Source organism: Anarhichas minor, unplaced genomic scaffold (genome assembly GCF_050575085.1).
Source record: "Anarhichas minor isolate MPS153535 unplaced genomic scaffold, ASM5057508v1 ptg000038l, whole genome shotgun sequence".
Classification (NCBI taxonomy): domain Eukaryota; kingdom Metazoa; phylum Chordata; class Actinopteri; order Perciformes; family Anarhichadidae; genus Anarhichas; species Anarhichas minor.
The window spans coordinates 1,164,220-1,181,765 of record NW_027466484.1 but is presented as its reverse complement, the minus strand read 5'-3'; the positions used below and the strand labels follow the sequence as shown (position 1 = coordinate 1,181,765).

At 39.8% G+C, this 17,546-nt stretch overlaps 1 protein-coding gene across 1 annotated transcript in view; it reads left to right on the top strand.

The window, feature by feature from the left end:
* Positions 1-3,583: 3,583 nt before the first annotated feature.
* Positions 3,584-17,546, top strand: part of LOC142967711 (uncharacterized) — a 28,204-nt gene continuing 14,241 nt past the window's right edge. The window contains 4 exon segments of the mRNA XM_076107205.1: positions 3,584-3,869; positions 5,109-6,327; positions 9,720-9,985; positions 12,239-13,538. Coding sequence (XP_075963320.1) covers positions 3,788-3,869; positions 5,109-6,327; positions 9,720-9,985; positions 12,239-13,538 — 2,867 coding nt within the window. The 5' untranslated portion in view covers positions 3,584-3,787.

The following is a 17,546-nucleotide window of genomic DNA, read 5'->3' as shown; positions in this document are numbered from 1 at the left end:
TTGATTTATCGTTTTAACATTGTTTTGTTTTATCGACGAGGTTTAGAAAAAAAACTGTTATGTCATTCAAAACGTCACATTATCCAACTTCAATAATGAAAAGTGAGTAAAGGAAGTCGAGAGCCGGAAACAAGAGACAGCTCGCCTTCAAAGTAAAAGCTTTTTCAAGTTGTCAAACGTGTTTGCTCCAGCGATCAATTTAAGGAGAGATAAATTAAATGAATAAACAAATATACTAAATAATTAACACAATATATAACTTTTGATAAAGTCATATTTCTGCCACTTTCCACACAACGTGAATAAACTGCCAATGGGCGCAAAACACTGAGTTATGTTGTTTGTAACGATTCATTATATCATCAGTTTATTTATTTAAATAAAGGCTTCTTAAACTATTTGGGTGAATGTTACAGGCTGTAGTGTTGAGACTGTAAAAACACTTGATTTGCCCAAAAAGTAAAATCAATCAATTCAAGTTTATTTACTGTTTGCACTTTTAACTATTCTACATCAATAGTAATAGTAATAGAATGGTAAATATAAAATACATCAAATATACAATAATATATAATAAATGTAATAACAAAATAGAAACTATAAAAATATCAATCTTCTAAAACAAAAATAAAGAGGTTGCTTATTGAGGAGTTGGATTGTCAGGAGGCTCTCTCTCTTCGGGCTGTCCAGAAGCTGTTGGGCCTTTTTTTTTTTTTTTTAACATTTGTGAAGTGGAGAGCCCGGGTGGTTGTTGTTTTTTGAAATTGTAACATTACTATTACTTTTGTGACTTCAAGAACTTTTTTAATAACAGTAGCTATGTACTTTTATTGAAGTGACATTTGGTGTGCGTGTGTCTACAGACATCTTACCTGAGGCACTTGATACTTGCATTGAACACTGTTGGACTCTACAGCAAATAGACTCCTACAAAATAAGACGGCAAACTACACCTTCATGTCTCAGCTACACGTGTAAATAAAACTGAAACACAATATTGTTAACATAATAATCTATAAATCATCTGACTAATGTGCAGTTTGCTTGCTGACAAACCAATGCACTTACAACTTCCCTTTCTGAATCAGTTTATGTTCCTTCCAAAGCTGCTTATATGACAACACCACACAGGTTACCAGCTGCTGCTTTGACATGAATGAGGGGTCAGAGGTCAAACAGTGACCTCACAGTTTTGACAACTTGTGGCCATCAGCAGGCCTCACACATCTGGCAGAAAGGCATCACTCTCTGCGTCACTGCTGCTCTTGGTGAGGTCCGTGTGACTCAGAAAATCCAAAAAGTAATAGAAGCAGGAAAATCACTTAATTTCACACTTCAGATAGCTTTCATGTTAATAGATGATAGTCATGTCTGATTATTGGTTTGCCGAGAGACACTTTCAATCGGATGAGATGCAGATATCATTTATCACATTTAACTGAACAGAAAGGCTTTAAGTGATGTTTTTCTTTACATAGATCAAACCAATTTTACGAAGAATTTTCGAAATCTAGCCAGAGAGTTTTTGACCAATAAAACACATTTTGGTAGATGCTGAAGGAGAATGAGCTTTTTTAAAAGACTGATAGCGCCATCTTGTGGCTTAATTAATCCAGGCAGTTAAAAAAGTAGATTACTTGTCAAATATATTTAAAAATCACAATTAGATAGAGCATATGAAATAAATTGGAATATAAAATACTTGATGGAGTGATTTGAAGTCACTGTGTGTGCGTGCGTGTGTGTGTGTGTGTGCCTGCTTTAGGTCACATTGACACCAGAATGTGAAAAAAAACTATTAAATCAATCAACTCTTAACTTTCTCTGTGCAGCACGTAGCAATGCACACTTTGATTGGCTGTTGAAACAGCAACGCCATCTTAGTCTCCAACAGAACAAGAAATACAAAGTCCAGTAATCCATTCTGTAAAATAACTGATAATTCATCTGTTTGAACTTTAAAGGGGACAAAATCATTACTATTTACATATTTATCTGGAAAAACTATTAACATTCTGGTAATTTCCTACACCAATGACTCAAACACTGAATACACAGGAAGTCATTGGATTGTTTACATCCTGTTCATAGCTGTAGGCATCCTGTAGTCTTCAGACCACGTTCGGGTATCTATGGCTGAAGAAATTGCATTTGCGTTCTTGATCGCCGGTGAAGACGAGGCAGAAGAGATCCCTCTACTTTTCCACCAAGTTGAACTTGGATGGAGAAGGTGATTTGTTTTATGTAAATACTTAAAATGAACCAGAACATATGGCCACGGTTACAGTAAATTTGGTATCGTGTCCTCATTTTTGATGATTCTCAAGTTTTAGGCAAATTATAAAACTAAAAACAGTAGAATAATCAAGGAATGTAATTTAACACAATTCGTATTTTTATTATTTCATAAAAAGGATGGCATTGTGGTGAAACATGGTTTTCATAATTCAAAAACTGCTCCCTATATGGTTAAAGAGTTCTTTAGAATCAGCTTCATTATTCTTCTCCTAGGTTGGTTCCAAAAATACCGCATGTTGTTGAGGAGGTCGTCCCTCTGTACAGAGCCACTGACTTCAGAAGTCATTTCAGGCTCTCCAGAGGACAAGTTGAGGTAGGCTTATCTACAGCATTTCAAGGCTAAATATAATCACTGATATTCGCATGTGAGTTTGAGTCTCTTCTTTGCTAACTAGGACCTTATGACCATGCTGGGACCACACCACATGAACAGACAGCAAACCAAACTACCTGTCTGTGGACTCTGGCTAACCAGGAGTCGTATAAAGGTGTGGCAGACGGATTCAACATTTCAAAATCTACACTTTCAACACATCTCCATCACTTCTGTTCCCTGGTCGCTACACATCTGTCTCATCGCATTTTGCGGCCTACAGGGGAAGCACTCCACACATCCCAGTTACACTTTTAAACAGCTGGATTTCCAAATACAGTCTGTGCTGTCGATGGGTGTCACATTCCCATTGTTAAACCACATTGCAACAATCCCATAGCCTGTCATAACAGGAAACAATTCTATTCCATCCTCACCGGATTCTGAGACAGTAAACGGAGCTTCTGTCACGTAAATGTAGGTCACCCTGGTAGTTGGCATGATGCCAGAGCATCGAGCAACACTGATGTTCCACGGCTATTGGAAGAGGATCCTCAGGCCCTGGTCCCAGAGGGAATGCACATCATCGGTGATTCAGCTTATCCTCTGTTTCGACAACCGATGAAACCCTACCAGGATAGCACCTAACCGCCAGGCAGCGGCGCTTTATAGAAATCACCTGCTTCTGATCGAGGCCAAGACCAGAGAGATGGTGGTAATGGTAGTAATTTTACTCTGTTATTTTCATTGTATATACTGTGCATTTTTATACTAAATATTGTCTATATTTGTCTATATCTATCTATCTATCTATTTATTTGTTTTTAATGGAACGGGTTTAATATCCAGAATATCATTTTTTTTTCTTTATTATTATTTAATTTAATTTATAAATAACATTATTATTGTGTTTAAATGATAACTGTCATAAAGTCATGATGTTACACACTCCGGTCCACTAGGTGGCGGCATGCACCTTAAACGTTGGTTGTAGTCCGCCATTAAACTGAAAGAAGAAGAAGAAGAAGAAGAAGTAGAAGAAGAAGAAGAAGAAGACGACGACGACGACGACTCATCTCCCGGTAGCCTACAAAGCTATTGAAGTTAGCTTAGCATACTAGCTGGAAACAGACCGACGGGGACGGAAGTTATCTACACAGTGCTAGTCAGAGTTTAATGGAGAGTAAAGAGCAGAACGAGCGACAACAGAAACTACTGGACGCTGTTTTCAACCCGGAAGTCCGGACACAAAGAGCGCGTGGGTTCACTTTATTTCTTCTCTCAGTTCTCAAACACTGTTCATGCTCCGGCTGATAACTTTTAATGTAGTTTGGAGTGAAACTCTGTTGATTCAATGAATCTTTTTCTTCTTCTGATCTGTTCTCTCAGCTTCTAGATGACAGAAAATATTTTAACTTAAAGTACAAGTTTGTTCTCTTTGATGACACCACGTGGATTTTGCAGCTTGTTGAATTCTAAAATGGTTCATATGTTCATGGTCACATAATGAGTTGATACATCAATGGCTTCCTCCTGGTTATACTACAACAGTTATTATAGAAAGTTATTCAATAACTTCCCTGTTAGAAAGTGTAGCGTGACCAAACCTTGACCTATAGGTTCCTGAGAGCAGTCTCTAGAGCAGGGGTCACCAACCTGTTTGAAACTGAGAGCTACTTCAAAGGTACCGAGTAGTACGAAGGGCTCCTTGTTTGATACAAACTCCCTGAATAACAAAGTTGTACTGATCACCTTTTAAAAATAATAATAATGTATGTGAAGAGACTGATCACATGTCAATGTTAATTATTCCTCACAATAATTATTAACAATGATTTCCACAACAATGATGGTAGTAAACACAGATATATTTAAACATGCAACATTTATTTCTGTTTCAACATTTGAAGGTCAGAGGTATCACATCTCTGATATTTTTGTAAATAGCTTTCTTGACAGTTTTGTATGAATAAGCACATTTGTAGCAATTTGTTCAAAATCACACCTGTTATATTTTTATACAAATGATCACAAATCATTAACTGTCATATCTTCATATCATGTCTCGTTTGTACTAACCACTACCTTTGTAACATCTTTGAACAAATCATGAACTCTGTCCCATGTTTATACAAATGATCAGTTATGTAAGATAAAAAAATCAACTCTTTAACATTTTTTATTTAATCCTATTCCATTAGTACTAATCACCACATCTGTAGCATTTTTAACAAACTGTTCACCAATGTACTGTAACCTGGTGTATAATTTCACACTGCAACTCTGAGTGAGTCTTGTAGATGTGCATCAGTATGTTCTGTGTTTGTTATTGATGAAGTCCATGTAAGAAAAGCAGTGGCGGGCTGTGCATTTTATACCTATAGGGAGTGTAAGAGGGAATGATGGCAGGAAAAAATAGTGTATGTACAGGAGACTATCTGCTCAATACTAATATGTCTTTGTAACGTCTCTGTGTGTGTTTACTGTTTTACTGCAGACGTCCAGCAGCTGTTGGTGGTTAAAGAAGAGGTTTCCCCTGAGCAGCAGGAGTGGAGCTCCAGTCTGGACCAGGAGGACCCAGAGCCCCCACACATTAAAGAGGAACAGGAGGACCCAGAGCCCTCACACATTAAAGAAGAACAGGAGGACCCAGAGCCCCCACACATTAAAGAAGAACAGGAGGACCCAGAGCCCCCACACATTAAAGAAGAACAGGAGGACCCAGAGCCCCCACACATTAAAGAGGAACAGGAGGAATTCTGGATCAGTCAGGAGGGAGAGCAGCTTCAAGGGCTGGAGGAGGCTGATGTCAAGTCCTCATTCACTCCTGTGAAGACTGAAGATGATGAAGAGGAAGCTCAGTCCTCACAGCTTCATCAAAGACAAACTGAACAGATGGAAACAGATGCAAATGGAGAGGACTCTGGAGGACCAGAACCAGGCAGGAACTTGGATCCAGATAGACATCAAGGACCAGATACTGATGAGAAGACTGGAGAGTCTTCTGACACTGATAACAGTGATGATTGGAAGGAGACCAGGGAACCTCAGTCTGGTTTAAACTCTTTGAAACCTGATGAAGTCCTTGTCAGTGATTCAAGATGTAGTGCTGGTAAGAAACTATTTAGATGCTCCGAGTGTGAGAGAATATTTGTCAAGAGTGGAAATCTGAAGAAACACATGAGAATCCACACAGGAGAGAAACCTTTCAGCTGCTCAGTTTGTAAGAAATCTTTTGCACGCAAACACGTTTTACAGACACACATGAGAATCCACACAGGAGAGAAACCTTTCAGCTGCACAGTATGTGAGGAAAGTTTTGCTAGAAGTGGAGATGTGAAGAGACACATGAAAACCCACACAGGAGAGAAACCTTACAGCTGCTCAGTTTGTAAGAAATCTTTTGCAGAGAAACACGTTTTACAGATACACATGAGAATACACACAGGAGAGAAACCTTTCAGCTGCACAGTATGTGAGGAAAGTTTTGCTAGAAGTGGAGATGTGAAGAGACACATGAAAATCCACACAGGAGAGAAACCTTACAGCTGCTCAGTTTGTAAGAAATGTTTTGCACAAAAACAGGTTTTACAGATACACATGAGAATCCACACAGGAGAGAAACATTTCAGCTGCTCAGTTTGTGATAAAAGATTTATGCGCAACGCAGATGTAAAGGTACACATGAAAACTCACACAAGAAATAATCCCCTTTAGCCCTTTTACCCAATCAGCCCTCCGCATATCCCTTCGAGCGGTGGGCCCATAGGGCGGCGGCTCAATGTAGATTTTTCGGGTTGTTCATGGTCGAACTATATGTCTCATGTTCCGGAAACCAGATCCTCACCAGCAAGCTCCACTCCCAGGTCTGGCTCCAGAAAGGGGCCCCGGTTTGCCTTTTTTCGGCCCAGCTGCCACAACTCTTTTCTGACAGATGTTCAGTGAATTCTTGGTCTGAGAACACAGCTCCCAGGGTCACACACACGGCCCTAAACCACGTAAAGGTGATTTATTGGAAGGGTGTAACATTTAAGATGCGTTGCTTACTGTTAATATTATAATGTTATTTTGCATGTTTAGATACAGAATTGCAGAAAAATACCAGAAGGCAATTAATGTGTTCACGCATTGACTTCTGCAAGTATGTGTTTTCCTTTGTGTAATGTTATAGTTTCTGTTTTCTCTGTTTAGTCACCCAGTCCTACGCACCTTTTAACTTGACCCACCAGGTGTCGCTGTTTATACTCTTGTATATATTGTTTTTAATGGTTTTGAGGAAATGCTTTTTTATGATTTAGGTTAGATGTTTTCCTGGTAATTTTAATATCCCTTGTCTACTAATGTGCATCCTGAGCTTAGTACATACTGTAATAGAATGTATCTAAATGTAAAAAAAAAACAAGCATGAAATCACACATTGTCATTTTACTTATTGCTGAGGGAGCAGAGGTGCAGAAATAGATCAGAATGCAGTTAATGGGTTGAGTTTTGTCTTCTGCAGAAGTAAATAAATGTTGGGAAACAATCCATTGAGTTGTCTTTTTCCATGTCCAACCCACACCCATTACATATGGAAAAGATGGAAGGTAACTTAAGATGGGAATAATATTTTAGACTGCAGGAATTACTTCAATTTCAATAATTCTTTTAAATTTGAGGGCTTTTATTTTGTAGGTTACCCACAGAACCTGCCCTGCAAGTTGAAATGGGAGACACGTCGCTGGATTTAAGGAGAAAGCAACTGATGGCAAACTACTGGACTAATTTACAGGGACACAATGATTCTCACCCTGCAAAAGGAGTGTTGCAGGTGTTCTGGGAGAGTGGGAGGAGTCAGAGATCACTTTGGTCGGGTAGACAATGACATTGCAAGAGAATCTGAAGTGTTTGATCGGAGGATAAGCCCCTCGGTACTTTACCCGGTGGTGGCTCCATGGACGCTTGTGTGGCCTGACATAGACTGGTATTTGTTAGCGGTCGAAAAGGATGAAGTTGATTTGGTAAGTGCATTTGAATATTATGTAATGAAAGAGTATCGTGATTTTACACGGATGGTTCTAAGAAACCTAAGACAGGAGAGACAGGATATGGGGCAAAAACAACACTAATGGCACATTAGTGTCAGTAAAGCAGACGTCAAGTGTATTGTTTGGGGAAAATAATCAACTGAATGTGGCCAAAAAGGGGAGCATGAATCACATTAAAAGGAGTACTGAGCATGGGTGAGGGAGCACAGGTGAGGGTACTGTTAGCTTTCTTAAAGAATCACAGGGATTTTTTAATAGGATATGATGGTAATGCAGGGAAATGGTAAGAGGGCGATTGCCAGAGGCGAGGAACTTATAGGTCTAGAGTGTAAAACATGGAGGATAAAATCCAGGTTAATGTGGTATGTGTGGAGATTTGTTGTTGTTCGTTTTGTTTTGTGGGAAATATTGTCAGTCTATTGTCTGTTCCACTCTCCGGAGCAGAAGGTGGCAGTAATGCACCAATAAACTGGACGCCAACTGCCGTAAAACCAGAAGAAGAAGTTGCAGCAGAACCGGATGTTCCTCTTGGAGCAATAAGGTTAAGTAGGTGAAGGTAAGGTAAGGGTTTTCCTGCATTCAGTGACTATCAACTTCATTCACTAAATCAAAGAAAAAAAAATCTCTTTAATCATCTTGAGGGGAAACAAATGCTTGAGGTATTTTTCTTTCCATCAAAATGAACGCAATAAAGAGCTCCAGTTCGGCAACATCGAATAACTGATTCGAAAATATAAATGAATAAATAAATAATAATTGTGCCTATCTCACTAGTTATTTGCCATAAGAGTAAGATTCTGCTAGTTGAGTGAATTTCACATTTATATAAATACAAAACAATAAAACAAACACTTGCATCAGCATTAAAGTTACAGTCTTGACCTAAAATAGAGAGTAGATAATGGAATTCTGTCATTAGAGCACTTTGGCTGCTGCCGTACGATGTCATGTGTGTGTCTCGTTCAGATTTGTGTTAGTGAGGTATAAATCTGCTAGTCGGAAGCTACCCAGCATGCATTTCTTCATGATTGTACATTAACAGTGACCATTTGTAAACATCTACTCTATCAGAGTTGGAGTCTTCTATAAACAATGATTCTAAACTGTCAGGCAACAGTTTTTAATTAAATGAATATAAAGAAACAGTACATCAAGTGAGAGTTGTGTGTATTTACTGTATAGAGAGATGTTTTGGAGTTCTGTTTGTTTTATACACCCTGGCTCTTATAAAGATGACATTCAGTTTCAGTTAATTTATACTTGGAATGAAAAAATGTTGCTTGTCTTCTGTGCAAAGAATAAAGGTCTGGGATATACAGTATAATATCACAGTGTTGAACATTAAATACATATACAATGGTGTAGATATGGAAAAGACAAATGGTATGTTAATGTTTAAATAGTTCTTATGCTTCGTTATAATAGTATATATTTTATTAATTATATTATACAAGTACAACTGTTACGGTTACCACATACTTTTGTATCTACATGTGGAACTAAATGTTCACAAGCTTGTTTTCACGGACCTTTTTTTAACGCACAACAGTCCGTCTCGGTATGTCTTCCGTCTCAAAATGGCATAATTTCTCATAATTTAATTTATGAATGAAACGGGTTTAATATCAACAATATAACTTCTATATGAAGATTATTATAATTGTTCTTTTTTATTATTTAATTGAATTCATAAATAACATTATTATTGTGTTTAAATGATAACTGTCATAAAGTCATGATGTTACACACTCCGGTCCACTTGGTGGCGGTATGCACCTTAAACGTTGGGTTGTAGTCCGCCAATAAACTGAAAGAAGAAGAAGAAGAAGACGACTCATCTCCTGGTAGCCTACAAAGCTAATGAAGTTAGCTTAGCATGCTAGTTGGAAACAGACCGACGGGGACGGAAGTTATCGACACAGCGCTAGTCAGAGTTTAATGAGAGTAAACGGTGTTTTTAACGGAGTTTGTCTGGAGGAAAAGTTTCTGTCGCTGGTGGATTGATTCCTGGTGTCCTACGGAGCTAATGAAGTTAGCATGCTAGCAGCAAGTAGACCGACCCGAACGTAATCTGATAACACTGCACAGGTCAGAGTGAGCAAACCGTGTTTAACTGAGTTTGTCTGGAGGAAAGGTTTCTGTGGTTTAGTGAAAATGTCTAAAGTCCAAATGCTGAGATCTTTAGTCAACCAGCGACTAACTGCGGCTGCTGAAGAGATATTTGGTCTGTTTGAAAGAACAACAGCAGAGTACGAGGAGGAACTTTCTCGTTTAAAAGAGCAGAACGAGCGACAACAGAAACTACTGGACGCTGTTTTCAACCCGGAGGTCCGGATACAAAGAGCACGTGGGTTCACTTTATTTCTTCTCTCAGTTCTCAAACACTGTTCATGCTCCGGCTGATAACTTTTAATGTAGTTTGGAGTGAGACTCTGTTGCAATGAATCTTTTTCTTCTTCTGATCTGTTCTCTCAGCTTCTAGGTGACAGAAAATGTATAAATTTAAAGTACAAGTTTGTTCTCTTTGATAACACCACGTGGATTTTGCAGCTTGTTGAATTCTAAAGTGATTCATATGTTCATGGTCACATAAGAGTTGATTAAATTATTATATTATCTGGTTCCATTGATACTCTGGAACCAGATAATATAATACATAGTAATGTATTTAGTTCTATATATTGTGTATAAACATTTCATCACATCAGACCACATTGAGAGCTCAGATTTACTTGTGTTCTAATGCAGGGATGCACCGATACCAGTATTCGTGTATCGGGTCTGATGCTGTGCTGATGCACTTGTGATGTACTTGTGTACTACTCTGATACCACTAAGGCAACATGACGTTAACCTCCCGTCTGCTGATCCTAATCAGCCGCTCAGCTGCAACGATACCCAAATGCACCAACAGGTTGTGTTTGGGCCGGCTGGTAATTCAACATAATAATTGATTCTCTTTAAATGTTCTGCAAAACTGGAAAGGTATTCACAGATTCAGGTTTTCCGTATCAATAACTCTTTAGTGAAACATTGTTAAAACACAAACAATGCCCCTCTGTAACCGTAGTAAGGTGGACAACGAGCTACATCCTCATGAGACGAGTCTATAAAGATCAATGCTGAAAAGACATACTGCTAAATATTCAATCGCTTCATTGTCGTGCAGTGAACTGTAACCAAATACACTTCATACATCAACAGGCTGATTGATTATACTACCATGCTTATTTTAGAAAAAAAATGATTCTGCATAGTTTTGGCTCATTTTGAATGTGATAAATATTCAATAACTTCACTGTTACAAAGTGTAGCATGACCAAATGATTTCATACACCAATTGCTTCCTCCTGGTTATACTACAACAGTTATTATAGAAGAATGTGCTTTTGTGTAATGTAGAAGATTTTTTATTTGTAAAAATATTCAATAGGTTTGTGTTTGTTTGTGTGTTGGAGGGGGTGGGGGGGGGGGGGTCTACCTTGACCTATAGGTTCCTGAGAGCAGTCTCTCGATAAAGTTTATTAGTTCAGATTGTGTTGTTGTTGTTGTTGTTGTCACATTTCAGTTTCATCATCTTTACATGGATGTTCTCTACGGCTGACTACCAAGGTGGAGTGCTATTGGTTCAGAAACCGAGCGCACCTCTGATGCACGTCCACGGTTACGTTGTGGCTGCTTCTGAAGGTTCTATCCACTGTTTCTACGGTGGCAGGTTTACGTACATTAGTCAACTATAACTGCCCACATGATCACATCTCAGCTGGACTTTATGCAGGATGCAAGTGTGAGGAATTTAAATTTTAAAGCTCCTAATTATGGATATTATGTGATACAGTGTATTTACTTGTAGGAGTTCGAACCAAGTAGTGTGTTTGAGTGTCTGTGTGATCAGGTTTGAGGAATGTGCTGAGAGCGGGGGTTGTGTGAAAGTGGCTGCTTGAGGTGTTAACAGTAACAATGGAGCAACGGCCCAGGAGGGGCTTGTAGGACTTCAGCCAATCAATGAGCTGATCGATGAGCTGAGAAATGTATCTTTGGGGGGACAAAAGGGTTTGAAGCTCTGGGAGATTTCAGATCTTCTGCAGGCGACCGAGGAGGCATACCAGCCTCCTGGGTGGTTCGGATTGGATCTCACATTTCATGGAATTTATATGTTTGTTTTGTTATTAGTAGTGTGATTCGGTTTGTAACTGTTTGTATCTGTTTTTATGCTTCTTGGATAATAAATCCATTTGATTTTGACTTAAACCTGCTGTTGTGTTTTGGAGGCGATTGAGAGCACATGGCTGCAGGAAGGGGGGGGGGGGGGGATTTCTCCCTGGGTCCAAAAGTTATGGCCATAACACAGGTTCTTTGAATACTTCTTAACAATGTTGGGTAGTGACACACTTTTTTGCCATGTAAACTATTGATGACCTCATTGCTGCTGGTGCGTTGTGTCTTTACAATTTGTGTCGGCATGTCTGTTTGGTAACTGTGCACAGGGAGTGTAAGAGGGAATGATGGCAGGAAAAAAAAGTGTATATACAGGAGACTATCTGCTCAACACTAATATGTCTTTGTAACGTCTCTGTGTGTGTTTACTGTTTTCCTGCAGACGTCCAGCAGCTGTTGGTGGTTAAAGAAGAAGTTCCCCCTGAGCAGCAGGAGTGGAGCTCCAGTCTGGACCAGGAGGACCCAGAGCCCCCACACATTAAAGAGGACCAGGAGGACCCAGAGCCCCCACACATTAAAGAGGACCAGGAGGACCCAGAACCCCCACACATTAAAGAGGAACAGGAGGACCCAGAACCCCCACACATTAAAGAGGAACAGGAGGACCCACACATTAAAGAGGACCAGGAGGACCCAGAACCCCCACACATTAAAGAGGACCAGGAGGACCCAGAACCCCCACACATTAAAGAGGAACAGGAGGACCCAGAGCCCCCACACATTAAAGAGGAACAGGAGGAACTCTGCATCAGTCAGGAGGGAGAGCAGCTTCAAGGGCTGGAGGAGGCTGATGTCAAGTTCTCATTCACTCCTGTGAAGACTGAAGATGATGAAGAGGAAGCTCAGTCCTCACAGCTTCATGAAAGACAAACTGAACAGATGGAAACAGAAGCTGATGGAGAGGACTGTGGAGGACCAGAACCAGACAGACATCAAGGACCAGATACTGATGACAACACTGGAGACTCTTCTGACACTGATAACAGTGATGATTGGAAGGAGACCAGAGAACCTCAGTCAGGTTTAAAGTCTTTGAAACCTGATGAAGTCCTTGTCAGTGATTCAAGATGTAGTGCTGGTAAGAAACGATTTAGATGCTCCGAGTGTGAGAAAATATTTGCTCAAAGTGGAGCTCTGAAGATACACAAGAGAATCCACACAGGAGAGAGACCTTACAGCTGCTCAGTCTGTAAGAAATCTTTTATCTGTTGTTCAAGTTTACAGTCACACATGAAAACCCACACAGGTGCAAAACCTTTCAGCTGCTCAGTATGTGAGAAAAGTTTCACGAGTCATGGATCTCTGAAGATGCACAAGAGAATCCACACAGGAGAGAAACCTTTCAGCTGCTCAGTTTGTAAGAAATCTTTTACACAGAAACACGTTTTACAGGAACACATGAGAATCCACACAGGAGCGAAACCTTTCAGCTGCACAGTTTGTGATAAAAGTTTCGCCAGAAGTGATGAACTGAAGAGACACATAAGTTTCCACACAGGAGAGAAACCTTTCAGCTGCTCAGTTTGTGATAAAAGATTTATACGCATCAGAGATCTAAAGGTACACATGAGAATCCACACAGGAGAGAAACCTTTCAGCTGCTCAGTTTGTGAGAAAAGATTTAGGCACCACACAGCTCTAAAGGCACACATGAAAACTCACACAGAAAATAATCCCCTTTAGCCCTTTTACCCAATCAGCCCTCCGCATATCCCTTCCAGCGGTGGGCCCATAGGGCGGCGGCTCAATGTCGATTTTTCGGGTTGTTCCTGGACGAACCATATGTCTCATGTCCCGGAAACCAGATCCTCACCAGCAAGCTCCACTCCCAGGTCTGGCTCCAGAAAGGGGCCCCGGTTTGCCTTTTTTCAGCCCAGCTGCGACAACTCTTTTCTGGCAGATGGTCAGTGAATTCTTGGTCTGAGAACACAGCTCCCAGGGTCACACACACGGCCCTAAACCACGTAAAGGTGATTTATTGGAAGGGTGTAACATTTAAGACGCGTTGCTTACTGTTAATATTATAATGTTACCCAGCTTTATAGTGTTGTTTTTACCGTTAAAATAAAAGTTTTGCTGATGTAAATATCTTCTTGTGTAAAGTTATTTTGCATGTTTAGATACAGAATTGCAGATAAATTCCAGAAGGCAATTAATGTGTTCATGCATTGACTTCTGCAAGTATGTGTTTTCAGTTTTCTGTGTTTAGTCACCCAGTCCTACGCACCTTTTAACTTTACCCACAAGGTGTCGCTGTTTGTCCTCTTGTATATTGTTGTTCATGGTTTTGAGGATAGCTATTATTTAGGATTTCCTCTTAATTTTAATGTCCCTTGTCTATTAATGTGCATCCTGACCCGAGAACATACTGTAATGTCACAATAATGCATCTGTGTGTATTTGAAGAAAAGGAATTAAATCACACGTTGCCGTTTTGCATTGCTGAGGGAGCAGAGGGCAGAAAATGACCAGAAGGGAATTCATTGGTGATATTTTGCCTTAAATAAATAAATGTTGGAAAACAATCACTTGAGTCGTCTCGTTCCATGACCTACCCACAACTGTTACAAAGGGACCAGGTGGAAGGTAACTGAAGATAGGAGTAATGATATACTATTTTATTAGTTTAAGGGCTTTTTTTTGGGTACCCACCAAGTTGCAGCGGAACTGGATGTTCCTCGTAGAACCTGTCTGAATGGACTTTTAGCTGTTCATCTTTTTTTCTGGATGTTTTTCCTCCGACTCATCTCCCGAGTCTAAACCACACCCATTAATGCTTTGCTGGTGGAATCCAGGGAACTGCCATTACATGTGAGGAGAACTAAGTTAGCACTATCACACTGGATTATAATTCAGGGTGGACTTCACGGAAATATAGCATCGACTGTCCTGTACAATTGTTGGGAGTACTCGACATTCTCCGGTAAAAGCTTTGGATGGGACATTAACAGGAAAGTGAAACGGTTCAAATTAGATACCAGACAACATAGTCCAGCAGTTATTAGCAGCAGCATTCCTGCATGGATACTTCCACAACCCAAGGTAAATCTAGAGATATTAGAAAAGAGAAGAGAATGGACCGAGAGGAACGTTAACATCGGATACTTGGTTCAAGATCTACTGAATAAAAGCTATTCTAATTATATAAATATTTTTACAGATGGATCTAAACACTCAGATAATAATCATGCAGGAGTGGGCGTATACATTCCAGAATTCAACAAAGGAATTGTTAAAATAATTTCAAACAGGTTGTCAGTGTACACAGTCGAACTGACATCAGTAATCATCAGTCTTCAGTGGGTGGAGGAGGTTAAACCAATGAAAGTAGTTACATGTTCACATTCTGCAGCTGCAATACAAAGTATACAATCCGGTCAAACAGTACAAGAGGATCTTTTAACTGAAGTTTATATGTCATTACTGAACTCAGAACATTTAGGAATAGATGTACATCTCTGTTGGGTACCGCTCATGTTGGAATAGAGGGTAATGAGGTTGCAGATAAACTTGCCAAAAGAGCTTTAAACTAAAATTATATTTTAGAAATTTGTTTTGGGAGGTCAGAAGCAAAATCAGTAATACAGCGAAGAATTATTACATCTTGGCAGCAAATGTGGAATAATGACAATAAGGGGAGAAATTCAGACGTCAGTCATAGTGAGAAGTGATAGAAATAAAAGTAGAAAAGAAGATGTTACTTTCAGTAGATTAAGGTTAGGACATACAGGACTCAATGACACCTTATACATCATGAAAAAGACAGAGTGGGATAAATGTGAGATATGAAACTGTAAAGAAAGTGTTGAACATGTGCTGATAGAGTGGAGGAAGTTCAGTGTGGAAAGAGAAAGACTGAAGGGCAGAGTGATAGATTTAGGAAGGGAGTGGAGCATCAAAGGACTGTTAGAGATAGGGGACAAACAAGTTCAGCTTAAAAGGGCTTCATTTAATTTATGAATGGAACGGGTTTAATATCAACAATATAACTTATGTATGAAGTTTACTTAATTTTTATTTTTTTATTATTTAATTTATAAATAACATTATTATTGTGTTTAAATGATAACTGTCAAAAAGTCATGATGTTAAACACTCCGGTCCATTAGGTGGCGGTATGCACCTTAAACGTTGGTTTGTAGTCCGCCATTAAACTGAAAGAAGAAGAAGAAGAAGAAGACTCATCTCCCGGTAGCCTACAAAGCTATTGAAGTTAGCTTAGCATGCTAGCTGGAAACAGACCGACGGGGACGGAAGTTATCAACACAGCGCTAGTCAGAGTTTAATGAGAGTAAACGGTGTTTTTAACGGAGTTTGTCTGGAGGGAAAGTTTCTGTCGCTGGTGGATTGATTCCTGGTGTCCTACGGAGCTAATGAAGCTAGCATGCTAGCAGCAAGTAGACGGACCAGAACGTCTATTTGAAGCTCGTCCAGCAGACTTATTGTTTTGTTTCATATCATTTTCCTCGTCTAAATTTCTTACGTCTATAGCGAAGCGGAGCGGGAGAAAAATGTCCAGAAGACGACACAGCGACAGCGACAATGAGGGTTAGTGGACGTTACATGTGTATAAGTAGCTAATTCAGACGTTAGCCTAACGACTGGTGGCTAGCTACCGTTAGCGTGTTCTTTGGTAGCGTTTATCTAAACGCTTGGTGCACTCACGCTAATGCTGATAGATTAATTAATTAATTGACGAGTCTACGAGGTTATAGTCTTGTTATCGTTATCTAAAATGTGGTAAACTCTTAATTAATATCCGTTGATCCATGCTGGAGACGGACAGAGAAACCATTAAACTTCCTTTTTTTATTATAAATAAATTGAATTGGAGAATTCAAACAACAATTCTTGATCAATCACATTCATTGTTCGATGTATTGGTTTTATAACTCTATAAGAAAACACTGTTGAGCAATGCTGGATTAAAGTGAATTTAGCGTTACGTGCTAACCGTTAGCGCCGGAGCTAAGCTAGCTCCGGGCTAGCTCAGCTAGCTTCTCTCCTCGGGAAATCAGCGCTGACCTGCGACATCGATTGACTGCCTGAAGCCAAATTGGACACCTAAGTCTCTACAACGTCTTGTTTGTCGTCTTGTTTATCGCTAACACAGCAAACCAACGTTGCCTGAACTATAAGCTAGCGGTCCCGTGAGCTAGCGACGTCCACCACCAAACATGGAGGAGGCAGAGGAAGTAGATAAGATAAATAAACGACTATCACCTTACTCAACAATTGTGAGTAGATCTTCATTTGATTCTTCTAACAACGCAACTAGTCAAGACACTGCCTCTACTAAAGCTCCACCTGCTCCACCCAGTGCATCTGCTCCTACTACTGTTAGCGATTAGCGAATGTGGCTCCTGTGGCAAAAAAGTGAAAGAGGACGATAAAGCCGTCGAGTGTGAAGTCTGCGTACTTTGGTTTCACATAAAATGTCAGAAGGTTACAATCAAACTGTACGATGTCCTCGCTAACAACGATAGCTGCTCTTGGTACTGTTCCATCTGTAAACGTGGAGCCAAGACACTTCGAATGCAACTAGTGGCTATCAAGAGACCAACTAAATATGCAGGAAGCAATTGAAACTCTCTCAGACAACACCAGGGTAAACACGACTGACATTGTAAAGCTGCAAACGGACTTACAAACACCAGGATAAACTCACTGAACAAAGATTTAGGAGATAT